Source organism: Haliotis cracherodii, unplaced genomic scaffold (genome assembly GCF_022045235.1).
Source record: "Haliotis cracherodii isolate W230 unplaced genomic scaffold, xgHalCrac1.p SCAF_6, whole genome shotgun sequence".
Lineage (NCBI taxonomy): Eukaryota > Metazoa > Mollusca > Gastropoda > Lepetellida > Haliotidae > Haliotis > Haliotis cracherodii.
In genome coordinates this window covers 55,586,769-55,609,576 of record NW_027266319.1, presented here as the reverse complement: position 1 = coordinate 55,609,576, position 22,808 = coordinate 55,586,769, and the positions used below count along the sequence as shown (strand labels likewise).

The window sequence follows — 22,808 nt, the reverse complement described above, 5'->3', positions numbered from 1 at the left end:
ACTTGTCACACATATCTTTACTTTATTCTAACACCGTGTTAATCGGTATCAGATATTATTAGAGAAATTGATAAAAACAATGTCACATTTCTATTACCACTGATGATGATAATGCTAAAAATATTTCCACAACTATAACCATAAAAGCATAGTAAATATATTTAATTGCAATGATGGAGATGATGATGATGATGATGATGATGATGATGAAGAAGATGAAGAAGATTATATGCCACCACACGTAGTCATTCATCCCCACGAAATTATCATACGCAGCTACGCACCAGCGGTAATTTTATCTCCGTCCACCGCACTCCCAGGTTTACTTTGTCCGCAGTCAGCACGCTATCTTAATTCAGAGCCGGGGACATTGCGAGGGTCATACAAATTAATACCGTGATCTCCTCACATCACACGTACTCCTCCTCCTGGGGTTTGGGGGGGGGGGGGGGGCATGGTCACTTTCCTGCTATCCCTGGATTTCCCGGGACCATCTGCTATGCAAACACACCTGACACCCCATATCCCGCGCTAGGAGTATTCATGTCGAGTTTAATACAATACGGACAAGTTCATTATAATAACCATCTGAAAATCAACGCCGAGAATGTCGAATTACCAGGTTCCAGTGAAATCAATTCTTTTTTTCGAATTTGCATTATCATAAGAAAGGTTGCATGAATTATACCCTATAGGTAGAAAAGTCAACCCAAGAGCTGTCATAACCTGACCATTTCACGACATTGCATAATATTACTCAGACCATAAACAAATGGCCAGTGACAAGTTCAAACCGCTTATCAACAATGCCGCAAGGCCTGGAGTGAGCGCCATATCTCTCAGTAGGTGACCTGTAACCTGTAACCTCTAACCTCGTATCTCAGCCCTCTCAGAAATATTGTAGATTCAACTTTAAACCAGCATGACTTCACCACGGAATGTCGTCCTTGCAATGGATGGGAGCGACCATTCCACGTACGCATTTGATTGTAAGTAATGACATGTTTATATGCATGTATATTCAAGCCCGTGTTATAATGCGGGAAGATGAAACAGTGTATAACGTCAACATGTGCGTGTTAGTAGACACAGCTGTGTGTAACACAACACACACTGTCCTTGCGCTATGCACCTTACCATGCAATAGATATCGAAGCATTGCGTTAAAACAAAGCGATCGGGCACTTTTATCATTTTCATCGACTGTCACTTTTATCATTTTCATCGACTGTCACGTTTATTATTTTCATCGACTTTTCATTTTCAGGCTTACAATGCCCAACCATATTATAAACTGTCTATTTTGAAAATGTAGAAGAATGCATTTGGCAATTATATACGTAACATCTGTGGCAATTATATACGTAACATCTGTGACTCAAACGTTTGTATTGATCATCAGTTGAAATACTAGTAGTTTGAATGTACCAGCGAGCCTGACATACGAGGGGCGTTCAGTAAGTTTTGCAACTTCGATATAAGACCAAGTCGCAGAATATCTTTTGCACTTATATTTTTCAATATAATCTCCATCTTTCTATAAAAGTGGTATTAAAAGCTTGAAGGACAAATGGAATAAGTGTACTGAGGTGAATGGAGATTATATTGAAAAATATATTCAGCGACTTGGTCTTATATTGAAGTTGCAAACATTATTGGACTTTAGTGTTTAGACTATTTCCGATCTTCCAAGTGCGAATACATCCCACACTTGTATCCTTTCACGTCGAGTATATTTAAAAAGATTATCAGGTCTATTCTTACATAAGTGGCGGATGTTCTCGGTAAGGCAGCGCATGCTTGCCCTCTTCCCGAACACCTGGTGTCATCACTGATTTTCAGTGATCCATTCTTTTAATATTCAACACTATTTTACCTTTCACGCCCAATGGAATCTGTTTCGTCGGATAATCGAGACTGGTTATTCTCTGGCGTTGACGTTTTATATATTTGTTTGTTGTTAAACGCTGCACCCAGCAGTATTCCAGCTATATGGCGGTGAGGTCAGACAATCCAGTCATTGATATCATGAGCAACGTCTCGCTGGTACTTGACACACAATCAACCATGTCACCAAGCCTGGTAACCCGATTCAGTGAGTCGTGTCGTACAGTGGACACGGGGTGCTTGGGGTGCTTAACCCGGAGACCGGACCACCGGGGTTTATTCTTACGGAAGACGTCAGTAATGGGATCCATCACATAAAAACAATAACACAACTTTATTGTTGTTTGTTTGTTGTTTTACGCCACGCTCAGCAATATTCCAGCTATATGACGGCGGTCTGTAAATAATCGAGTCTGGACCAGACAATCCGGTGATTGAAATCATGAGCATCGATCCACGCAACTAGGATCTATGACATGCACCAACCAGGTCAACGAACCTGACCACCCGTTCCCGTTAGTCTTCTCTTACGACATGCATAGTCGCCTTTTAGGGCAAGCATGGCATGCTGAAGACCTGTTTTAACCCGGATCCCCACGGGTCAACACAACTTAAAGTACATGTGGACTTAACAATTCGAAAACCGGGTCATGTTCAAGCGACATACACACACACATTTATCTCTGAACATGTACCTGAAAACAGATTATGTGTTATGTGACCCTAGACGCGAGATACGTGTCATATTAAAGATAAGCGTGCACACTGCGACTGTCAACAAGTGGACTCTCAAGCCAACCTCGTAAGAGTGAAGTCTGTAATATCACAGAGTACTCAACACAAGTACAGTGCTTGGAGGGGTGACCTGGACTCACGCTCATAAGTGGTTATACCCAAAATATTTAAACTGTTGAGTAAACATGTTCCCGACAAAAAAGAAGAAAATAATAATATATAATATATGAAAGTCTGATCCACTGATAAGCCTTTGTTTAATTACATGTATACTTTAACAACACAACTGTCCACATGTTATCGTTGACCGTTACAAGAGATGTGTGGTTCAAACTCTGCGACCTATGTATCTTATCATTGCTGGTCCTGAAATGTGAACAGCACATACATGCAGATTACATATTGGGTACAAGGCATCCACAATTTACGTGGTAGCCCTCTTTTCACACCCACGTGAGCCCATTAATCAGCCATACACCGATCCTCTCTGAGTGACCTAGTCGTCTAAAACGCCGCAGTCCCTTTTATCCGGGTTAGTATAGGTCTTCATTAGTATAGGTCTTCATTAGTATAGGTCTTCAGCAACCCATGCTTACAGTGTCAGGCGACTAGGGTTGTCGTGAGAGGCGACTATCTGGATCGGTTGGTCAGGCTCGCTGACTTGGCTGATGCATGATATCGTATCCAAACTGCGTAGGTCGATGCTCATAATGCTAGTCACTGGATTGTCTGGTCCTGACTCGATTATTTACAGACCGCCGTCATATAGCTGGAATATTGCTGAGCCTGGCGTTAAACAACAAGCAAAGAAAGAAAGCAATCCCTTTTACCTGTGATCCTGGGTTTGAATCCCAGTTCGTCATGATTATGCTGCCAGGTTTGTCCACACCATTCCCGTGCTCTTGGGTTTCAGCAAAGTGGTGAACGTCTAAAAACTGCATCACTTCGGATATTCGTGACACTTCAAACGACGTGATGTAATTGTTCAAGACGGCATTAATTACCTCGTCTGTCCCTTGTATCTAGTACGCGTATTGCTATTGACTTCCTCGCCTACCTATTGCTTAGATGTTTGCAAAATAAACCAATTCAAATACAATTTAGAAATGTTAGTTATTTTCATGTCGGTGTTAAAAATGCATTTTTGTTTCGTTGTTAAATCTATTTTTTAAACTGCTTCACTAAATTCAGCTCCATGCAATCACAGAAAATGTTATTGAAAACATCGCCTTGAAGGGGTACTAGACTCGGGGAATTAATAGCTTTCTTTTCAGTTGTTAAATTAAAGTTATAAGATATAATAAAAGGAGCAAAGAGACATCATCTTCAGCTTGATACTGCAGTAATCGAGACTTGCCTAGTATCATAGACTCGCATGGGCTTTATTGGATATATCTGTTTCAGGGTCTGTAAGACAGACTAACGAGGACACTAATTACGCAGGGGCAATGTTCACTTTAGCGCGTCACGCACTGCATTGTCTGGATAGCTATCAGACTGAGGATGTCCCCCTTAAGCTAATGTATGTCTGATTTCAGGGTATATGAAGAACATCCATAAGACCAATGATCACGTGATTATTGTCCACTGTCCGGAGTACCACGCCATCATGCAAGCACGTGAGTATTCATCTTACAACCCGGGGGTCACATGCCGGTCATTGTGTTTGTCATCAATTGTTTATTACACAATTATGCAAGGGTTTACCCTCGATATGCCCTAACTCCAGCTTAACCATGCCACTCTTGTTATTAGCATGGGGACCGTGTGAACAATACATTGTTGTTGGTGGTTTGTTGTTTTACGCCGCACTGAGCAATATTCAGCTATATGACGGCGGTCTATAATTAATCGAGTCTGGACCAGACAATCCAGTGATTGATATGATGAGCATCGATACACGTAATTGGGATCTATGACATGCTTCAACCAAGTCAGCGAGCCTAACCATCCGATCCCGTTAGTCGCCTCTTACAAAACAAAATAGTCGCCTTTTACGGCAAGCATGGGTTGCTGATGATACATTCTACCCCGGATCTTCACGGGTCGTGAAGGATACAACAAGGGTGGTACCAAAGCGATATATCAAATAAGAATTTAACAGGGATTATGTTATATATTTCCTTTAAATACACCTACCCTTTCATATGTTCAAAGGGGCGGTCGGGTAGCCTAGTGGTTAAAGCGTTCGCTCGTCACGCCGAAGACCCGGGTTCGATTCCCGACATGTGTACAATGTGTGAAGCCCATTTCTGGTGTCCCCCGCCGTGATATTGCTGGAATATTGCTAAAAGCGGCGTAAAACCATACTCACTCACTCATATGTTCAAAATTCACCAATCAAGATACACAGTTTACGTAATAGTACTCACGGGAAAGACAGTACAAAAGTGAGTATAACAGGAGGTTGAGGTGAGGTGAAATTGGGTTTAACGTCACGTCCAAGATCATTGCACGTATGTGTGCCTGCACGTGCTATCCCATTGAGATACCATGCCACAGTACCGTATTTTAACATCATTTTGGTATGACGCGGCCGGGGATCGAACCCCATACCATCTGCTCTCCACAGAAGATGAGAAGATGTGGATACTGTTCGTGCGCCTTTTCTTGGTGCGATGATTATATCCTTCAAATACGAAGCTGGGTGTACAACATTTTGGAAAAGGCGGGAGGGTGCACTTAAAAGACAGCTCATAATTCGGGAAACGATTTTCGTTTGTGAGCCCGAAGTTAATCAAATAATTGTTATATTTGTTGAAAACAAGTCACCAAGAGTTCTCTACACAAGTGTATAGTTGTCTACTGGGGACATGGGTGGCCCATTTGTCAAAAGTCGGTCTCCAAGACCCTAGAGAATAAATTAAAAAAGCAGACCAACTCAAGTCTAGAATGATTTGGCAAGTCTAGATTGCCTCAGCTCTAAGACTTATAAGATGATATAGATTTTGTTAAATAGGACAACTGTATTTCTGGGACTAACTATCAGCCAAAGTCTTCAAACTTGCAAATCACTGTGCAGTGTTGCGTCCCTTGGGCACGCCAGAAACCTATGGCAGGGTTCGAAGTTCTTGAGATTCCCCAAAGTGGTAAACGTCTAAACCTGCATCATTTCGGGCTTTCCTCCCACATTAAGCTGACATGCCGTGATATACCTGGAATACTGTTAAAACCGGCGTTAAACCCAACTCATTTACTCACTATACACATCAACATATGCCTCCGCTCCCCCACCACCGAATCTACTATGGAGATTTGTACATGAAGTTATTACTCAGAGTAGTTACTTAACACATCTGGGGGCCGTGATATGAACTTTTAGTTACATAACTCTCTGACACAATAGGCCTTAACGATACACTGTCATAGACAGGGCATTTTGTGGCAATAAATATTGGCTTCTAGATCTCGTGATATCATGTAGCACGATGTGACCAGCGTCCAAGGGAGGGACGGGACCGGGTGGTCAGGCTAACTGACTTGGTTGAGGCACATCGAACCCAAATTGCTCGTTGCGTTAATCACTGGATTGTCTGGTCCAGACTCGATTATTTACAAACTGTTTGATAGGCATTCTAGAAGTTGGCAAATAAGTAAGAAATTCGTACGGGTCTATGGATAACAACTTCTGGTTTATTTCAAATAGCGACGTTTCGATGTAGATTCTTACAACGTTATCAAGTTTGTCAACGGTGTAAGAATCTACTTCGAAACGTCGCTATATGCAATAAAGCAGTTGTTATCCATAAAGTTGTAAGTTTTCCATACTCGATTACTTACAGACCGTCGTCATATAGGTGGAATATTGTTGAGTGATGGCGTTAAACAACAAACAAACAAATGCTGAGTGAGACGTACCTCACTCACACGTGGCCAACTCGTGCTCTCCGTGATTCACTCATTTACCCAGTGACTCACTCACTTACTCTGCAAGGCCCACTGTCAGATTCAGATTCTTTATTTAAGAAATAGGACGACGGGGGTTGTTTATCGTACAATAAACAACTGCAGGCAGAATTTATGTTTTGTGTGTTTAATCAGATTGGTTCGAGATATCAGACTAACGGAAAATCACCCAACTTCAACCCCTTGCATTATTACTATACTATTTACAGCTGAAATGAAACAGAAATTCAAATTGTCACACAGAGAAAATAATTAAGCTGGTCTAAGAATATTTGGTGTCACGACAGTCATCACTTATTTGTAAACATAACGGTGAGTTAGATACGAGTTCAAATCCAAGCGTGTTTGTCCCCCCTAACGTAGTGGGGAACTTTGACTGGTGGCAGTGATAGCATAAATAAAAATAGTGTCGTCCGATGTACGTCATAATGATGCGAGCGAATGTGAGCGAGTTTGTCTTTACGCCGCTTTTAGCAATATTCCAGTAATATCACGACTGGGGGACACCAGAAATGGGTTTCACACTTTACTCATGTGGGAAATCGAACCCGGGTCATCGGCGTGACCACTAGGCTACCCAACCACCATTGCCACCGTTTGTTCGAATGTCCAGGGCCAACTTGCACAAAGCAATCTTAGCACTAATATTATCTTAACTCCCATACTTTAACATAGGCTTACGATAGTCTAAGCGCTAAGATCGCTTTGTGCAATTGGCCTTGCGTACGCCAGAAAAATATGATTGTGGGTTCGAATCCCAGTTCGCCTCGAATAATGCTTCTAAGCACCATACCCGTGCTCGTGGGTTTCACCGAAGTGGTAAACGTCTCAGACCTGCATCACTTCGGCATGCTGTTAAAAGCGGCGTTAAACCCAACTCACTCACTCGAATGTCCAGAAATGACGTAATGGTAGAACAACGTTTTTGTTGATATTAACCCTACTTCGTTTTTCATTGGCGAATTATCGCGTAGCTATCTGATATTTCTCCATAGACCGCGGACGGTGGTCCATGGCGTGAGTCAGATGCATCAGCTGATTTGCAAGCTGAGAACCTGGTGCAACAGCTGGCTGATGGGAGATAGGCATTTGATAATTGAGTATCAACATTTACATGATGTTCATTCCTTGTCTTAATTAGTCCACGTGTCTGTGTCAATATATATCTCCATATGGATATAGTCGAACACTGATGCATAGTCAATCAATCGACATTTGAATAATCTTGTAAAGAAATATCACAAAGTAACGTGGCATCCATTTCAGTCCACAACGGAGTTGTAGACTAAACGCCAACAGCCGGTGTTACCGCTCTTTTGATCCCCAATACAGTTGAGTGCACAGGAACTGTGTACTCGGAGTTCGAAATCTGATGATGCGGTAAAGGACACTTATAGTTTGATATAAGATAGCTACGCGATAAAAAACAAAGAACAATGAAGAACGAAGCGTGGTTCATTTCACGATAAAACATTGTTCTATCGTGACGGCATTTTTGTATATTCGAATATGCCCCCGCAAGTTGATGACGTCGTAAATTGGTCGCCGTTATTTATGAGAGGGAGGTATCTAGTTAGTTGTTCCCCGTAGATGTAGCAAGACAACGTAGATACACGCAATGGCCGAACGATCGCACCGAAAAGTGCGAGAGATATAACAATGGGTATTTGGTGAAAAGATACAGATTGTCGACGTACAGATTGTGAGAATATGCGGGGAAGACCAAATATAATCACCCTGTTCATAAAATGGACTTGTCTCGTGGTCGTTGTTTTTCGTCCAATAAAACACTGCAGGGAGAATAAACCACTCGGGGCTGCACCCCTCATGGTTTATTCTCCTTTTAGTGTTTTATTGGACGATAAACAACTTCCACTCGTCGTTTTTGTCTTAATTACCAGCGCTTAATTTAGGGAGAAAGCCAAATTAACGCAGGTCCATGTTTACTACTTTTGGGAAACCCACGAGGACGGGTATAATGCAGGTCCTGGCAAGCTCCTCACAGCAATAGCCCGTTCGCGGGGCTCTCTATACTATGTTACCGAGAGTGTAACGAAGGTGTCACGCGCTGGGAAGGAGCTTGAGGTCCTGGTTGCTAAGGGACACAACTCTACGCAAAGAGTTGCGACATCTGCCATGTTCAAACTCCAGGCACTTTACTTACCAATGTTGAGGCTTGCATAGTTGGCATTACGTGCAGTCCTGCTGATGACAATGTTTCGCATGTCTTCGTGTGTCTCACCGCCGTGGTGTAGTGGACAGAGTATCAGTGGTTCAATCCCCTGTCCCCGGCACACCAAAAGACGTATTATATAACATCATGATACTTGGTGTTACCTACCTGGCAATCGGTATTAAGGCGCTAAAACAAGGACCAGTCGTCTCGGAGGTATTGAGTGAGTGAGTTGGGTTTAGCGCCGCTTTTAACATTATTCCAGTTATATCGCGGCGTGTCAGCTTAATGTATGAGGAAAGCCCGAAGTGATGCAGGTCTCAGACGTTTACCACTTCGGTGAAACCCACGAGCACGGGTATGGTGCTGACAAACCTAGAAACATCATCGGGGCGAACCGGGATTCGAACCCACAATCATAGGTTTCTGGCGTGCCCAAGGGAGGCAACTCTGCACAGCGAATCGCGGCGCCTTAGACGACTGGGCCACCCGTGCCACCTCGGCAAGGTATCTCAGTGGGCAAGCACCATATTACCGACATAAATCTCTTACAAGCAGCCGCACACACACGTTAATGCACCCCACTGTATAGATAATCTTGAGCGCGACGTAACTACACATTTCACCTCTCCTCATGTGTTTGTTAATGCTTGCAGCGATGGTGTTGGCCGACGTCACGGCAGTGACAGAGATCATTGCGGAGGAGGAAAGAAAGATCAAAGTGCTGCTCAACGACCTTGGGGAGAAGCTCAGGAACGCTGGGGTAGGCAAATCATCATGCAATGATAGACAAGAAGACAACAAAGTTACCATGCCCGTCGCACCTCGTGTGTTTGATTATGTGTATGTTTGTTTGTCCTGTTGTTTAATGCTGAATAAGATCCAGACTGGCATTTCTTCACGTCGAGGATATTTCCTACTTGTTTGCTTGCTATCTTTTTGTTTGTTTTTAATGCCGGACTCCGAATATATTATTATTCCAGCTATATGACGGCGATCTGCAAATGATCGAGTCTGAACCTGACAATAGAGTGAACGACATCATGAACATCGTTCCACGCAAATGGATACGATGACATGCAAAAAACCAAGTCACCGAGCCAGACCACCAGATCCATTTTGCCTGCTCTTACGAGTACCATATAGGTTGCTTGGGTCCCCACGGGCGGTGAACGGGCAAGAAAAAGTCTCAAGCACCCTTTGCTGGTCGTAACAGGCGAACAAAAGAGGGGTCGGTGTGCACCCGCTCTAATTCGACTGATTGCGTGTCGCCATTTACCGATGACGGGGGTCGTTGGTCATGATTCTAGTCTCTGGTTTGCCTGGTCGGGACTAGATTAAAGGGGTGGTTCACACGAAATTAAGATATATTTCTTGTACTTGTTCAACATTTAAAGTATTTACCTAGTAGTTTCATAGTCAAAACAATACAAACATCACGAGTAACTAATTCATTTTTTGCATTAAGTCGGGTCATATTTTTCACATATAATGAGTGTTCGGTTCCCATAATAAACACACCATGGCTTATGTCCCTTGCAATATGATGTCATTGGTGCGAATCGATAAAGGAATAACGTCATAAGACTTATTAGACCCGTTTCACGTGGAGTAGGTAAAGGTGTGTGATTCTAGCGTCTCAGATGCGCAGCCTACTATTATGTTCGGTGTTATACGGGTCTTCACTTTGTTTCCACTTCGTGTTTATCGTTTCCATACCGCGAAACTGGCTCGTGTTGGTTCATAAGCTATGGTTTTACGATTTCTTGATGGGTCAAGAGAACTACTTCGGAATCAGACAATGTATCCGGTGCCATATTGTCTCATCATAAAGTGATACTTGATATCTTTTGTGACCAGACAAGGACCCAGTACGTCATAATCCAAGTGCGTGTGTGTGTGTTGGGGGTTAACTCTGTCCTAGTTATATCGGAAAACGAAGGTTTCATTTCGGCGTAACATTTTAACACTTATTTTGTGAAAGTACTTTTGTATGTACACTTCCCCTTGAAAGAAAGGCCTACAAGTGGTATATTGGGATATATTGTATGTCTGTCTGTGATATAGCTGTCTGTCTGACTGTCTGTGATGTAGCTGGGATTTGGGGATCAACTGTCCGCCTGTGAGGTAGCTGTCTGCCTGTCTGTGATGTACCTGGAATTGGGGGATTAACTGTCTGTCCGTGTGCTCGCTCTTGATGAAACAGTAATATCGGGGCGGCGTGTACATTATATGAGACTGGATCAAGCAATGCATTGCCTGATATGGCATGAACAACGATCCATGACCCTCGGTCACAATGGCACACCATCAGTCAGCCAATTGAGTATAGGATAGCGGGAACATTTCCTGTCCAGATCACGACTGACTATTAATAAAACGTTTTTAATCTCCCTTTCAGATTGGCGGGAAAGTGAAGAGCGTGAGCGGCCGACCAGGGGAGGTGGTGGTGCGGGTTGCCGAGGAAGAGGGCGCGAGTCTCATTATAACAGGCACTCGGGGCAACGGCACCATTCGCCGCACCCTCATGGGTAGCGTCAGCGACTACATCATACATCACAGCCACATCCCTGTGCTCGTGTGTCGTCAGAAGGATCATTCCCATGAACACTAGGTCAAGGGCCTACTCGGTTGCGTCTATCAGCATCCGGATACCCTTGGTCGTCGGCTAGGATTTGCTCTGACTGGCGACAAGGTTACCCGGGTGATCAATCTGGTCCATGGTTTTCCATACAAAAACAAGAGCCATCGTGTCTGTAGGTGGGGGTCTTAAGACATTCAAGACGATTGAAGCGTCGTTAAGTGGAGTAGATGATGTTATGCCAGAAAGAAACGTTGGGAAATCTAGGGAAAATCTCGACGATCTGGTTTCCAGTCGTCCGTGCGGGTATAGACGTTGTAATTGAGTTCACCAACTTCAAGATCGATAACGTTTGAGTAAGCAGACAAATTGGAGTTTGGACGTCTTGAATCAACCTTGCTGGGACAGCAGAGTCGTTCAAACATAACTCTGTTGACTGTAATTACAAAGAAGTCTATCCCTAGGTTTGCACAGGGTTTTGACCATGAAACAGCGCCCCCCCCCCCCACCCCCCCCCCCCCAGTCTACTATGCGTCATCGACCTTTACTACAATAATCAGTCTGCCTGCCTGTATACATAAGGGAACATGTTTCATTGCGTCAGATGGATAGACGCTTCTGTGTTCGTTATAAACGTTACATACCAGCCAATGGCCGGCCCCTTAGATAGTTCAGTGATCGGGTATGTTACCATGCCATGACATACCGTGTTCCGTTATTTTTTCCCATCAGTGTAAATTGCATAATCGGTGTCGATTGTACTACTGAATTGTAGTAGATCGACGTTTCATTGATTTATATTGTTTGACACACATGCCATTGTAATAGTTCGTCTATATAATCATCCTTAATTAATTATACCCAGCTTGTGTAAATGGAGACCAGAGAGTAAAATGTAATAATATATTTCACAAGCAGAAGAAACAAAAACAAACATTGGAAATTATTTAAGCCCCTTGATACTCATCCACATAGAAAATAAAACGTTAGTTCATGACTTGATTTTCTTTTCTTCACTGTTGTCAAATTTTCCGACTGGTTCACTTCTGCCATCAGCGTATAAAACAAGCAAGTCGGAGCCCCGTCTCAGGAGCCGAAGTTCTTGCCAGTCATCCCGAGGCGTGTCAGATTGACGTGGGGGAAAAGCCCAGTGACGCCAGTCTTTGACGTTTAACACTTGGGTGAAAACGACGAGCATGCGCATTGTCGTCAAACCAAGAATCGTTATCAGGGAAACTAAGGGACGCAACTGTGCACCGCAGCAAGCAAAATGGCGTTAAAAAATAAACAACAAACAAACAGACAAACAGTTGTCCAGCGGGGTGGAATCCCCTGTGCTCAGTTGTTAGTAACTTTGCTGTTTGACGCCCCACTCAGCAATATTCCAGCTGTACCAGACAATCTAGGCGGGATGTCACACACATACAGATGCAACATTGCTGTCTTCGGCGTAACACATATTTTCAACGTTTAGTCCCACGTTACATATACATGACAATCCGGGGTTTGCTATCATGAACATCGATCCACGCTATTGGGATACGATGACATACATCAAGCAAGTCAGTGAGCCTGCGTGACCACCTGATTCCGTTAGTCCCCTGTTACGGCAAGCATGGGCCGGGCTGCTGAAGAACTATTCTAACCCGGATGTTAACGGGCCCTTGACAACTAGGTCACCCGCGTGCTTGGACATATCCTGGTTGGTCAGGCGATCCTCTGAAATGGCGCTTAAAACTCAACTGAACTCAACCCAATTGAAACCTGACTCCCACGGGTCGGCCCGGTGAATCGATATGCTGATATCGACTCGTCTGAGTGATTAATCGAATTCGACAAAAGGGACAAATCGGCCGCTCGAACCTGCATCGATTGTGTCGCGAGTGTAAGAGGTTGCAAATCGATTTTTCGATATTCGTTACACTGAACATGTTGTACACTGTATTGTATTGAAATTGGCTTGTCGTTACGCGTACCGACTCCCACGTGAGTCGCGCTTAATTAAAACACAGCATGAAAAAAATCCGGACCCAGAATTTTCAAGGTGCGTTTTGTTTGATTAAGAGTGAAAAACATATTGAACAAATATCCGAATATTACAAAGACGCGTGATATGACTGAGATAATGATTGAAAAGGCTCAAAACCAAGCCAAGCTTGTACACTCCCTGACATCTAACCCGCCGTGCTGAATAAAAAACTACTCAACATGGCGCCCGAGCCATCTCGCCGACTGCAACCGAAGCCGACGTGATATAACTGAATACTACTCAGAGCGGCGATAAACCCAACCCACTAAAAATAGACTCCGGGTAATAACTGAACAAAAAACAGCTCACTCACTCAATGAAACCTAAAGCAAGCCATGGTCACGGGTTCAATTACATTCTATGTGTATAACCTGTCCAGTTCGTGTACTTTTTTGTATTGAGTTAACCACCTTCCATATGAACCTTCGTTGACCCTTAATGTGTCAGGTCACGTGTCATCATCTCCCACTTGTCAGACGTGTCCATATCGGTATTTCGAGCACGGTGCAGAGCGGTATACAACATGTATGCGTGATAGTGTTAGTACATGTATAATACATTACAGATACTTGCTTATCTTCTCATTTTATATTCTCTCCCGACTCATGTTTATCAATTTCTCTGGAGAGAATAATTAGTATGCGAACAAACTCAAAATGTCAAAAAGACTTTGTGTCCGATCGATCGGGAACTTGCATCGGTAACATGGCATTCGACAATTTACACAAACACTCGACATTTGTACAGCTGCGTGCCATAGCTTGTGCACAGTTGAGTACAACAATTAAATATTTATATTTTTGTATTTATACCGTAAATACCGATGAAGAAGAGGTCGTAGGTGTAGTAACAGAAGATGGCTTTGTTGTAGGCGAAGCATCACTGTAGCGATGGACGTTGTAGTAACGAAGCAGTGGGAATTTGATTTTAAATGCCGCACTCAGCAAAATTTGACTGATAAGATAGTAGTCTGTAAATAGTCCAGTCTGGGTCAGACAATCCAGTGATTAACATCATGAGCGTCGATCTATGTAATGGGGATACGATGACATGCATCAACCAAGTCAGCGCGTCTGACCACCCGATCCCGTTAGTCGTCCCTTTCGACACGCATAGTCGCCTTCTACGACAAACATGACTTGCTGAAAACCTATTCTAACCCGGATCTTCAAGGATAAGTACCCGTGAAGATCCGGGTTAAAATTGACGTGTACGGCGTTAAACAACTTACAGCAGCAATACCAGTAGCAGTAGCTAACTGTAGTGGTGTTTGATTTTTCTTTTACTTTGTTTACCACCGCACTCGGCAATATTGCAGCTATATTCTGTAAATATTCCATCAAGTGATTGATATTATGAGTAACAATCCACGGCGTCGGGGTACGATGACATGCTACCAATCACATCGCCGCCACACATAATGCGACCATAACAAGTTATGAATAAAAAAATAATTAAAAGCAGTAGGCCTAGACTTAGTGTGGTGGCTTTAGTTGATGTAGTGAAAGTGAGTGAGTTAAAATTGAACGTCGCATCAGCATTATTTCAGCCATATACATAGCGACGAGTGAAATTTGCTGAGAAATATTCGCGATGCATTTTGCACCATTTAGGAGAGTACATTAATGGGTTTCGATATAGATCATCAAATATTGATTACCAGGTAAAGTCATCTGTAGCAAAAAAAATGGTACACGATGGCAAATATGATGTCCTTGCATGATAACCGGATTTCACAATAATCCCAAACATTAATCGTCCCAACTACACCATCTAATTTAAGAATAGTTTAAACTACATATCATCATTACGTCTGTACGAACCGAACATGCTAAAAGTAACCCTTGTCAATGTTTAAACTGTCTACTGAATCAAAGATACGTATGTAGATAGTCAGCAAGAATTATCACTACACGATACAGATTTATTCGATAAAGAACGGTAACTATGACCGCTGACCTTTTTAATGAAACCGACCTATTTTCGCGCAGTAATCGTTGCGAATTTGCCTGTGACGGCGCAATATCCACAGAGAATCTTGTTTTCCGAAAGACAGGGAAGATGGCAGAAGCTTTACACGAAAGGACAGTGGTCGTTGCTATGGATGGGAGTCATTTCGCGGCGTATGCCTTCGAATGTAAGTTAGAATATTTTTTCTGATAATTTCACTTATCGATCGTTCCTGCGTCAGTCAATGGGCAGCGTGTTGCCACACACCGCTCTTGAATTCAAGCAATGATATAGTACGAAAAATTTATTAGAAAAGATATAGATCTTCATCTACTGTCGGCGTCATCCGTTTTGATAACCAGTCAGTCCAGAAGCATAGCAATAACTGCCGTTCAGTTGTGTTTTGCTCGTGAGGTCAAGGACGCTATACCGGTGATAATACAATTTTCTCCCCGAGATATGTGATATTTGTGAACGCGCAAATTAGTTGCATAGTAATATGTACGGCTTTTCATAGGTATAACAGTTTCAATCATGACTTGTTATTCCTCTTTGTGAACAAAACTGGAAACGGATCCGATATTTGAAGCTATAGCTGTAGATATATTTTAGAATTATGCATGCATAAATATATTAATTTTTAATACCATCTCTATACACCGATTTTAATAAAAACTATATTCACGGACAATCTATGTAGGACTATAATGAGTCAGATTCCATTCCCCAAGTGCATACTAATGGCCCTATATTATTATTACGCTGTTCTTTGGATCGATCAATGTGCGCCAACATTACAGCGTCAACTCAAAGGGGATTATGTTCACAGCAAGCTGGGATGCTGTCGTATCTTGTACATGTCAAATTGATGTAATGACGACACAGATGGCTGTAACGTTTCATAAGATCCATGTTACCCATAAATCTTTGATAAATTCCATCGACTTGCTCACTTCAGCGAACTGCCTTCTAACAATTGGCTTATTCATGGCAGTTTTTCCCACTTATTGTTTCAGAATATTTCTACCGAACCTAAATCAATAAATTATTATCTTCCATTACATACATGTACAACATGCATTAATACACGTGTGACCTGGGTCATTATCCAGGGCCCCTCGTTGTTGATACCCAAGGAGGGTGTTGATTTAATACAATAATTTAATTACGGACTAATGTTTTATTAGTAAAATCAAAATCTTTATTATGCAGGGTACATGGAGAATGCTCACCGGAAGACGGATCACGTGATTTTCGTCCACACCCCTGAATTCCAAAACGCCTTTACTACATCTTCAAGTAAGTCCAAAGCATAATATAGTACTTTACAAGTATTGACGCACCGTATTTCCTCCAATAGACATACGGTTTTGCATTAGTTGACGGGTCTCAAGTGGACGCCAGGTCAAAATCAAATTTGAAGACGAGATGTCCGCCTCTACGAAACGCCTCGTAAAAGCGTATGAATAATCACCATTTAGAACCATTAAGTGAATAGCCCCTATAGCACCATACATCTTCCCGAGGCAAGGGAGTTAACTGACTACAAAAGTCCAGTTTCCACCCTTGCCGAACAAGGCTGGAATTCCTGGGGTCGATCGTAGCGCCACCAGTGGCTATTACGAGCTATGTCCTTTCTATGCATCTCTCCTATGTACAATCCGATTCCACCTAACGTATCATTTTGATTCAAACAAAACGGCGGCACCCAGTCAAGACGATCTGATCGATAATAAAGATCTATATTGTGATAAAACGTGTCTTACATCGCGAAGTGTATCAAATCACGCGAGCATCTTAATTAAAATCATCAAGAGATTAGGTAAATATCTGCTGACAACGAGTTGGCGGTGCACATGCTTTGCAAATCCTGCAATCGACCGAAATCTGCATAACAGTTTACGAACCGGATTTCGATTTCGTTGAGCGATTTTGATTGGACTATGCATAGACTCGTTAGTCCAGCCAAAATGTAACTCCATAACACCAGCCTATAGTTCGGCAAGGGTGGAAACTGGACTTTTGTAGTCAGTTAACTCCCTTGCCTCGGGAAGATGAGCACCATAAGGATAAAGAGACGGCTTCATGAATAAACACTGGACCCTGCTTATGAAACACGCCGGGGTCGTGTATCAGAGTAAATGTTGACAAACCATGGCCATTTAAATGATACTGAAATAAAATAATAATTGATTTATATAGAGTCTCGTTTCCATTGTAAGGTCCTCAACGGCGCTGTACCTGCACGAGAAAGAATATTTGCAAAACGGGTAAACTGACACTGCAGTGCTGGTGATCGTGGTTCGCTGCGATCGCACATTATGTCAACCACTGCGCATGCATTGAAACGTGACAATGTAACATTCAAGGAGAAAGCGACCTTTAATAGATGCGGCTTCCTGTCTTGGGGGCTGCCATTGAGAAGAGTGTCCTGCTAGAAAGGGAGGGGGATACTAGTATTATTCCTATAGAGTTGCTGCGAATGTGGACATTTACTATTTTTGTGGCGATGAGCTTACTGAAAAAAATATCAAACCATGATGTTTGCGACATCATGTATGCCCGTTGACACCAGAGTAATTTGCTGATGTGAAAATCACACACATATTACAACTGACGGATACTACGTGTTGAAAGCTAACGAAGTCTGCTATGAATTCGCGTGCGAGTATCAAGATGTATGAACAGGTGCAGCATCTTGTAGTTATTGACAAGCCAAAACTGACCACAGCTTACCCTAGAATATCCATAAGAGGTGCGACATAGTATGTGCATGTACTTTGTAAATTCACATTACACGTGGCTTCCTGTTTCCAGATACGGAGTTTGTGGATCCCACGAGCAACTTGGTGATGGACATGTATCGAGCTGAGGAAAAGAAGGCCAGGGAACTCATACAGAGTCTTAGGCAGCGGCTAAAGGATGCTGGGGTAAGGGGACTTGGATAGAGAGGAAAGACTGGGGCTAGGTGGAGAAGGTTTGAGAGTTATTTTCCAGTGTCTGGTCTGTGTTTTTAGTGACACAAACGAGCAGATTCTATTTTGGAGACAAGGCATTTCAACAATCATGTGAAGGACTTAGAAGCTGTAGAAAATCGAGGTGGGGTGAGGAAAAGCCGGGACTTATTTAAAGGAAGAAAGCTAGAATATGTTACGCTTCAGGCAGACGCCGGGTAGTTGAAACCAGGCAGAGTGGTCAGTTGGGGATAGGAGATTGGCAACTCACGAAACACGACATTCAGCTGAATGTGTACCGATATATGGTATTGATATTTCATGTTATGCTTGACTTATATTTACTTTGATTTACAGGTTAGCGGAAAGGTCAGATGTGAATCGGGGTTCCCGGGTCACGCGATCGTGAAGGTTGCAGAGGAGGAGAAAGCGGCGTTCATTGTAACGGGGTGTCGCGGACAGGGTACCGTCCGACGGACATTAATGGGTAGCGTCAGCGATTACATCGTCCACCACTCGCATGTGCCAGTTGTCGTGTGCCGTCACAAAGGCCACTATACCAAACACGACTTTCATAGCCATCACAAGCAGAAATGAGGAGGAGACGACAGAATGTTTTCAACATCGAAGCACGCACATCGAATTGGAATGTTCACGCAGGCGTTCTTGCACAGTCACCTTCGCAGTTCATCTGGTCGTCATCCTCGATTACCCAGTGTATGTCAAAAGCTTGTTTGTTGTTTAACGCCGCGCTCAGCAAAATTCCAGCTATATGACGGCGGTCTGTTAATAATCGGGTTTGGACCAGACAATCAAGTGATTGATATCATGAGCATCGACCCACGCTATACTGATTCGATGACATGCATTAACCAAGTCAGCGAGCCTGCCCACCCGATCCCGTTAGTCACCTCTTACCACATGCATAGTCGCCTCTTACTTGCTGAAGATCTACCAAGTATGTCAAACGCAGAATGGAGACATACTACACTAGATTATCGAGGATGCTTTGTCGTAGACTTGGTTATTTGTTAAACTAGTCGACGCTTTATTCAAGGTTACTTCCTGAAGTTAGTCCAAGCGTGTGTTCTGGATAATGTACTAGTATTGATAATGTTGTTTATATAATACAGCCTATCTCTGTGAAGATCTGGCACCCCTTCCATTGGAGGTTGCGTCAGGTGAACTTCCTAATCAGCCAATCGGCATTGAGGCTTCTGCACTCTTGGTACGAGTGAGCGATGCATTAAGACATGAACATGACATGAAGTTAAGCGGCCAATAATAAAGGCCATGGCATTTTGATGTTGAGAACATTTTTATACACCCGGTCGTTTCTGAGCGCCATGGCATCTACACCTAGTAGAGAGTACCATCGAAGGCATGTATTCTCTGTGTGGATTTCTTTGTCAAAACATTTCCGAATCGAGTCGAAAAGTAAATTTTAAATTTTATTAAACAGAATCATTTTAGAAATCTGACATCCGATTGGCTCAATAACCCATATATCCTTCGTTTCGATTAGGCGGTCAAAATTAGCTCCGGGCTGATCTGACGCGACCTTCTGTGGAGATGTGTCATATCGGAGCAAAAGATCTGATTTTAGTTAGATTATTTATGAATATAATATTCCTTGAACCAAGCACTGGAAATTGAACGTCTCTGAATGCATCTGCAGCAAGACGAAAACTTGTTTTCCGTTGTTGTGATCTAGGTTTATGTACTTGGTTAAAGCACTGTTTTTGTAGACGTGTCGGCTTCCTTCAACTTAAGGAATTATTTATTACGAGCGTTTGCTTTTTCGGATTTCCTGACTTTCAGACCGTTATCTTTTCATGACACATCATGTGCTCTACCCTTCTACCCTTTCCAGAAACCGATACCCACCTTTTGGTGATGGAGGGCATTTCTAGATCCACCGTGGTTCGCATGTCTCTTCCAAATACTGATACTAAGAGTTGGGTGGTTCTTCTTCTATACCCTTCACCCTCTTTAAGCACTGAATATATTCTTGTCTTGATTGACTAAATGTTATTCGCGAATGCACATGCTTCTGTAGTTCACAGGACTACGTGTATATTTCAAGTGATGCAATATTATATACCTGAAAAGGCTAACAACATCCTGTATAACCATTATATATATTCATATATGGGGGCACGGGTGGCCCAGTCGTCTAAGGCGCCGCGATTCGCTGTGCAGAGTTGCATCCCTTGGGCACGCCAGAAACTTATGATTGTGGGTTCGAATCCCGGTTCGCCCCGATTATGTTTCTAGGTTTGTCAGCACCATACCCGTGCTCGTGGGTTTCACCGAAGTGGTAAACGTCTGAGACCTGCATCACTCGGGCTTTCCTCCCACATGAAGCTGACACGCCGTGATATAACTGGAATACTGTTAAAAGCGGCGTTAAACCCAACTCACTCACTCACTATTCATATATCCCGAAGTTAAATGGATCTTTTGGAAATATCTAAAGACATAGACTTCATTTTGATTAATGTCTAAATTATTTCATATGGAAATACAAAGTTGGTGGTCCATTTTTTCAAGTGAATATATCGAAACGGTTCCTTTTATGGAAATGTTACATGTTTGTTCATTCCTTTTAAAATATTTTTCATAATTGTATGTGCTTTGTGAGTTTATGTTTTTAAATGTTTTGTGTTTTCTCTATCATTTCTCATCGTTAAGAACACGTTTCCATGTAGTAACTGAAGCGTAGGCTTCTTTGGATTTGAGCCATCTAAATATGAACGGTTACCGAAGGAAAGTAGTTCTATAGCCAAGGTAATGAGGTTAACTAACCAATTGTAGGCTCACGACCTCGTGCCAGCAACAGCGCTGACTGGTTTCTCAGATTGTTGAACTACCCTATACAAGGTCATTTGGCCAGTGTGGTCACGCGCTACCATCGTAATAGCATCAACATGACAATTGCCAATAACGTCATGGTTACCATACGTCCACGCTTAGAAACCATCGCTTAGCAGAACAGTCCTCTGGTGAGCCACGGGACGTAATTTTTAAACATTTGCTCATATCTTATTTACACCAGGTAGTTGTTTCTATTACGAATTTATCCCCTAATAGGTCTGACTTGAACGACTGCCATATGGATTGTATCACTGTTTTACCTATACCTATGTTCACGTATACACATTTAATGAATAAAACTGTAAAACTCAGGTTCGTGTGTATCATTGCGTAAACTGGGGAAAATTTAAAGGGGCACTGATATCAAGCAATTCCCCGGGACTGGTTGTTGCCTTTGTTAGTGTTTTTTCCCCGTGAGTACCCGGATGATACGCAACGCAACTGAGCGTGACAAGAGACTGGGCTACCGTCTGCAAGGACAATGAACTTGGAAGCAATATTTGATTGACGCATTTTTGAACACTGATTGGTTAACAGTGATCTATAAAGATTTCGACAAAGGGCGCATGTTAATTAATTTCTTCAGCCTAAACAAACAGACAAAAAGAACCGCGGAGCTCATCGGATGTCGTCGTTTGGAAATTCCCCAGATGGTTATAGTTTAATAATAAAAAAAAGTATCCATGCAGTGAAAGCATTTTCGGATTTCGGATTGCGTGGATAATACGATTACTACTCCCTTGTTGTCACCCACGGTTTCTGGTATAACCCTACACTTGTGTATTTGTCGTCATTCTCTTGATGCTCAGTTATTAATGAATTTTTTGGGTATAATTAGTGGTAGCACCACTCAGAATACCTGACAAAGGTTCCCATTTGGCATTTAATGTGTCTGTGGTAATTATTCAATCTAAATCCTGGTTTGAAGTGAGGTGAAATGTGTGTTATGTAAAATGCACGTGGCAGCCCAGCAAGAGATGAATGATCAGTTGATTTACTAAATCAACGGATCGTTCCTAGTCATCAAAGGATTAACAGAAAATACGTTGATTGATTAATCACTCAGTATGGTATCTTGCGCAGTTGATATGTCAAGAGTGAGTGTTTACATGTCTAGGTTTACTAAAACAAAGGGAATACACTCATATCATGGCGTAAAGAGACGATTTAAAAACAACATACTTTGTTCAAAGGGTTATCCGATAATACGTTGATTGCTCATTGTTATCGAACTCAATGGGTTTTATTAGGAACCGTGGACGTTATGAATATAGTTGTCACGTGGGCTTTCTCAGCCGACCTTTGAGAATTGACATCTATGTGGAACACCTGAAACAATCTAAGTGATCAGTCGAGAAACGAACACGGGTTGTATTATCCCGAAACGATATTTTTAAAATATTTGATTGTTACAGAGACACTTGACATCGAATAAGTTTCTTTGTACATCTGCAGACTTGTGGGATATTGTTCCTTTGTGTGGATATTCACGGATACATTCCTCGAACAAGGAAGCTGCCTGTCTTGGTTGGAAAATAGACCTTGTTTTCACAAGTCGCTTCCTTTGTAAGCATGTACATATTACAGTCAATTTGTAAAATGTGATTCTCTCAGGCAATTTATAAATCATTTTGACTGAAATCTGTCCATTTCGTTAACAGATTGACTAAAATTGATTAAGACGATCAAAAGGGTGTAAAAACATCACAATAGATT

At 42.4% G+C, this 22,808-nt stretch overlaps 2 protein-coding genes across 2 annotated transcripts; both read left to right on the top strand.

Annotated features, from left to right (window-relative positions):
• Window positions 1-874: 874 nt before the first annotated feature.
• Window positions 875-11,776, top strand: LOC139445141 (universal stress protein YxiE-like). Its single transcript, XM_071226240.1, has 4 exons — window positions 875-989; window positions 4,161-4,241; window positions 9,358-9,464; window positions 11,103-11,776. Exons 1-4 carry the CDS (start codon window positions 923-925, stop codon window positions 11,313-11,315), a joined length of 468 nt encoding a protein of 155 aa, XP_071082341.1. The 5' UTR covers window positions 875-922; the 3' UTR covers window positions 11,316-11,776.
• A 3,554-nt stretch (window positions 11,777-15,330) lies between these two features.
• On the top strand, window positions 15,331-21,373 carry LOC139445372 (universal stress protein YxiE-like). The gene is made up of 4 exons (XM_071226507.1): window positions 15,331-15,448; window positions 16,474-16,560; window positions 18,079-18,191; window positions 18,573-21,373. Exons 1-4 carry the CDS (start codon window positions 15,373-15,375, stop codon window positions 18,810-18,812), a joined length of 516 nt encoding a protein of 171 aa, XP_071082608.1. The 5' UTR covers window positions 15,331-15,372; the 3' UTR covers window positions 18,813-21,373.
• Window positions 21,374-22,808: the final 1,435 nt, after the last annotated feature.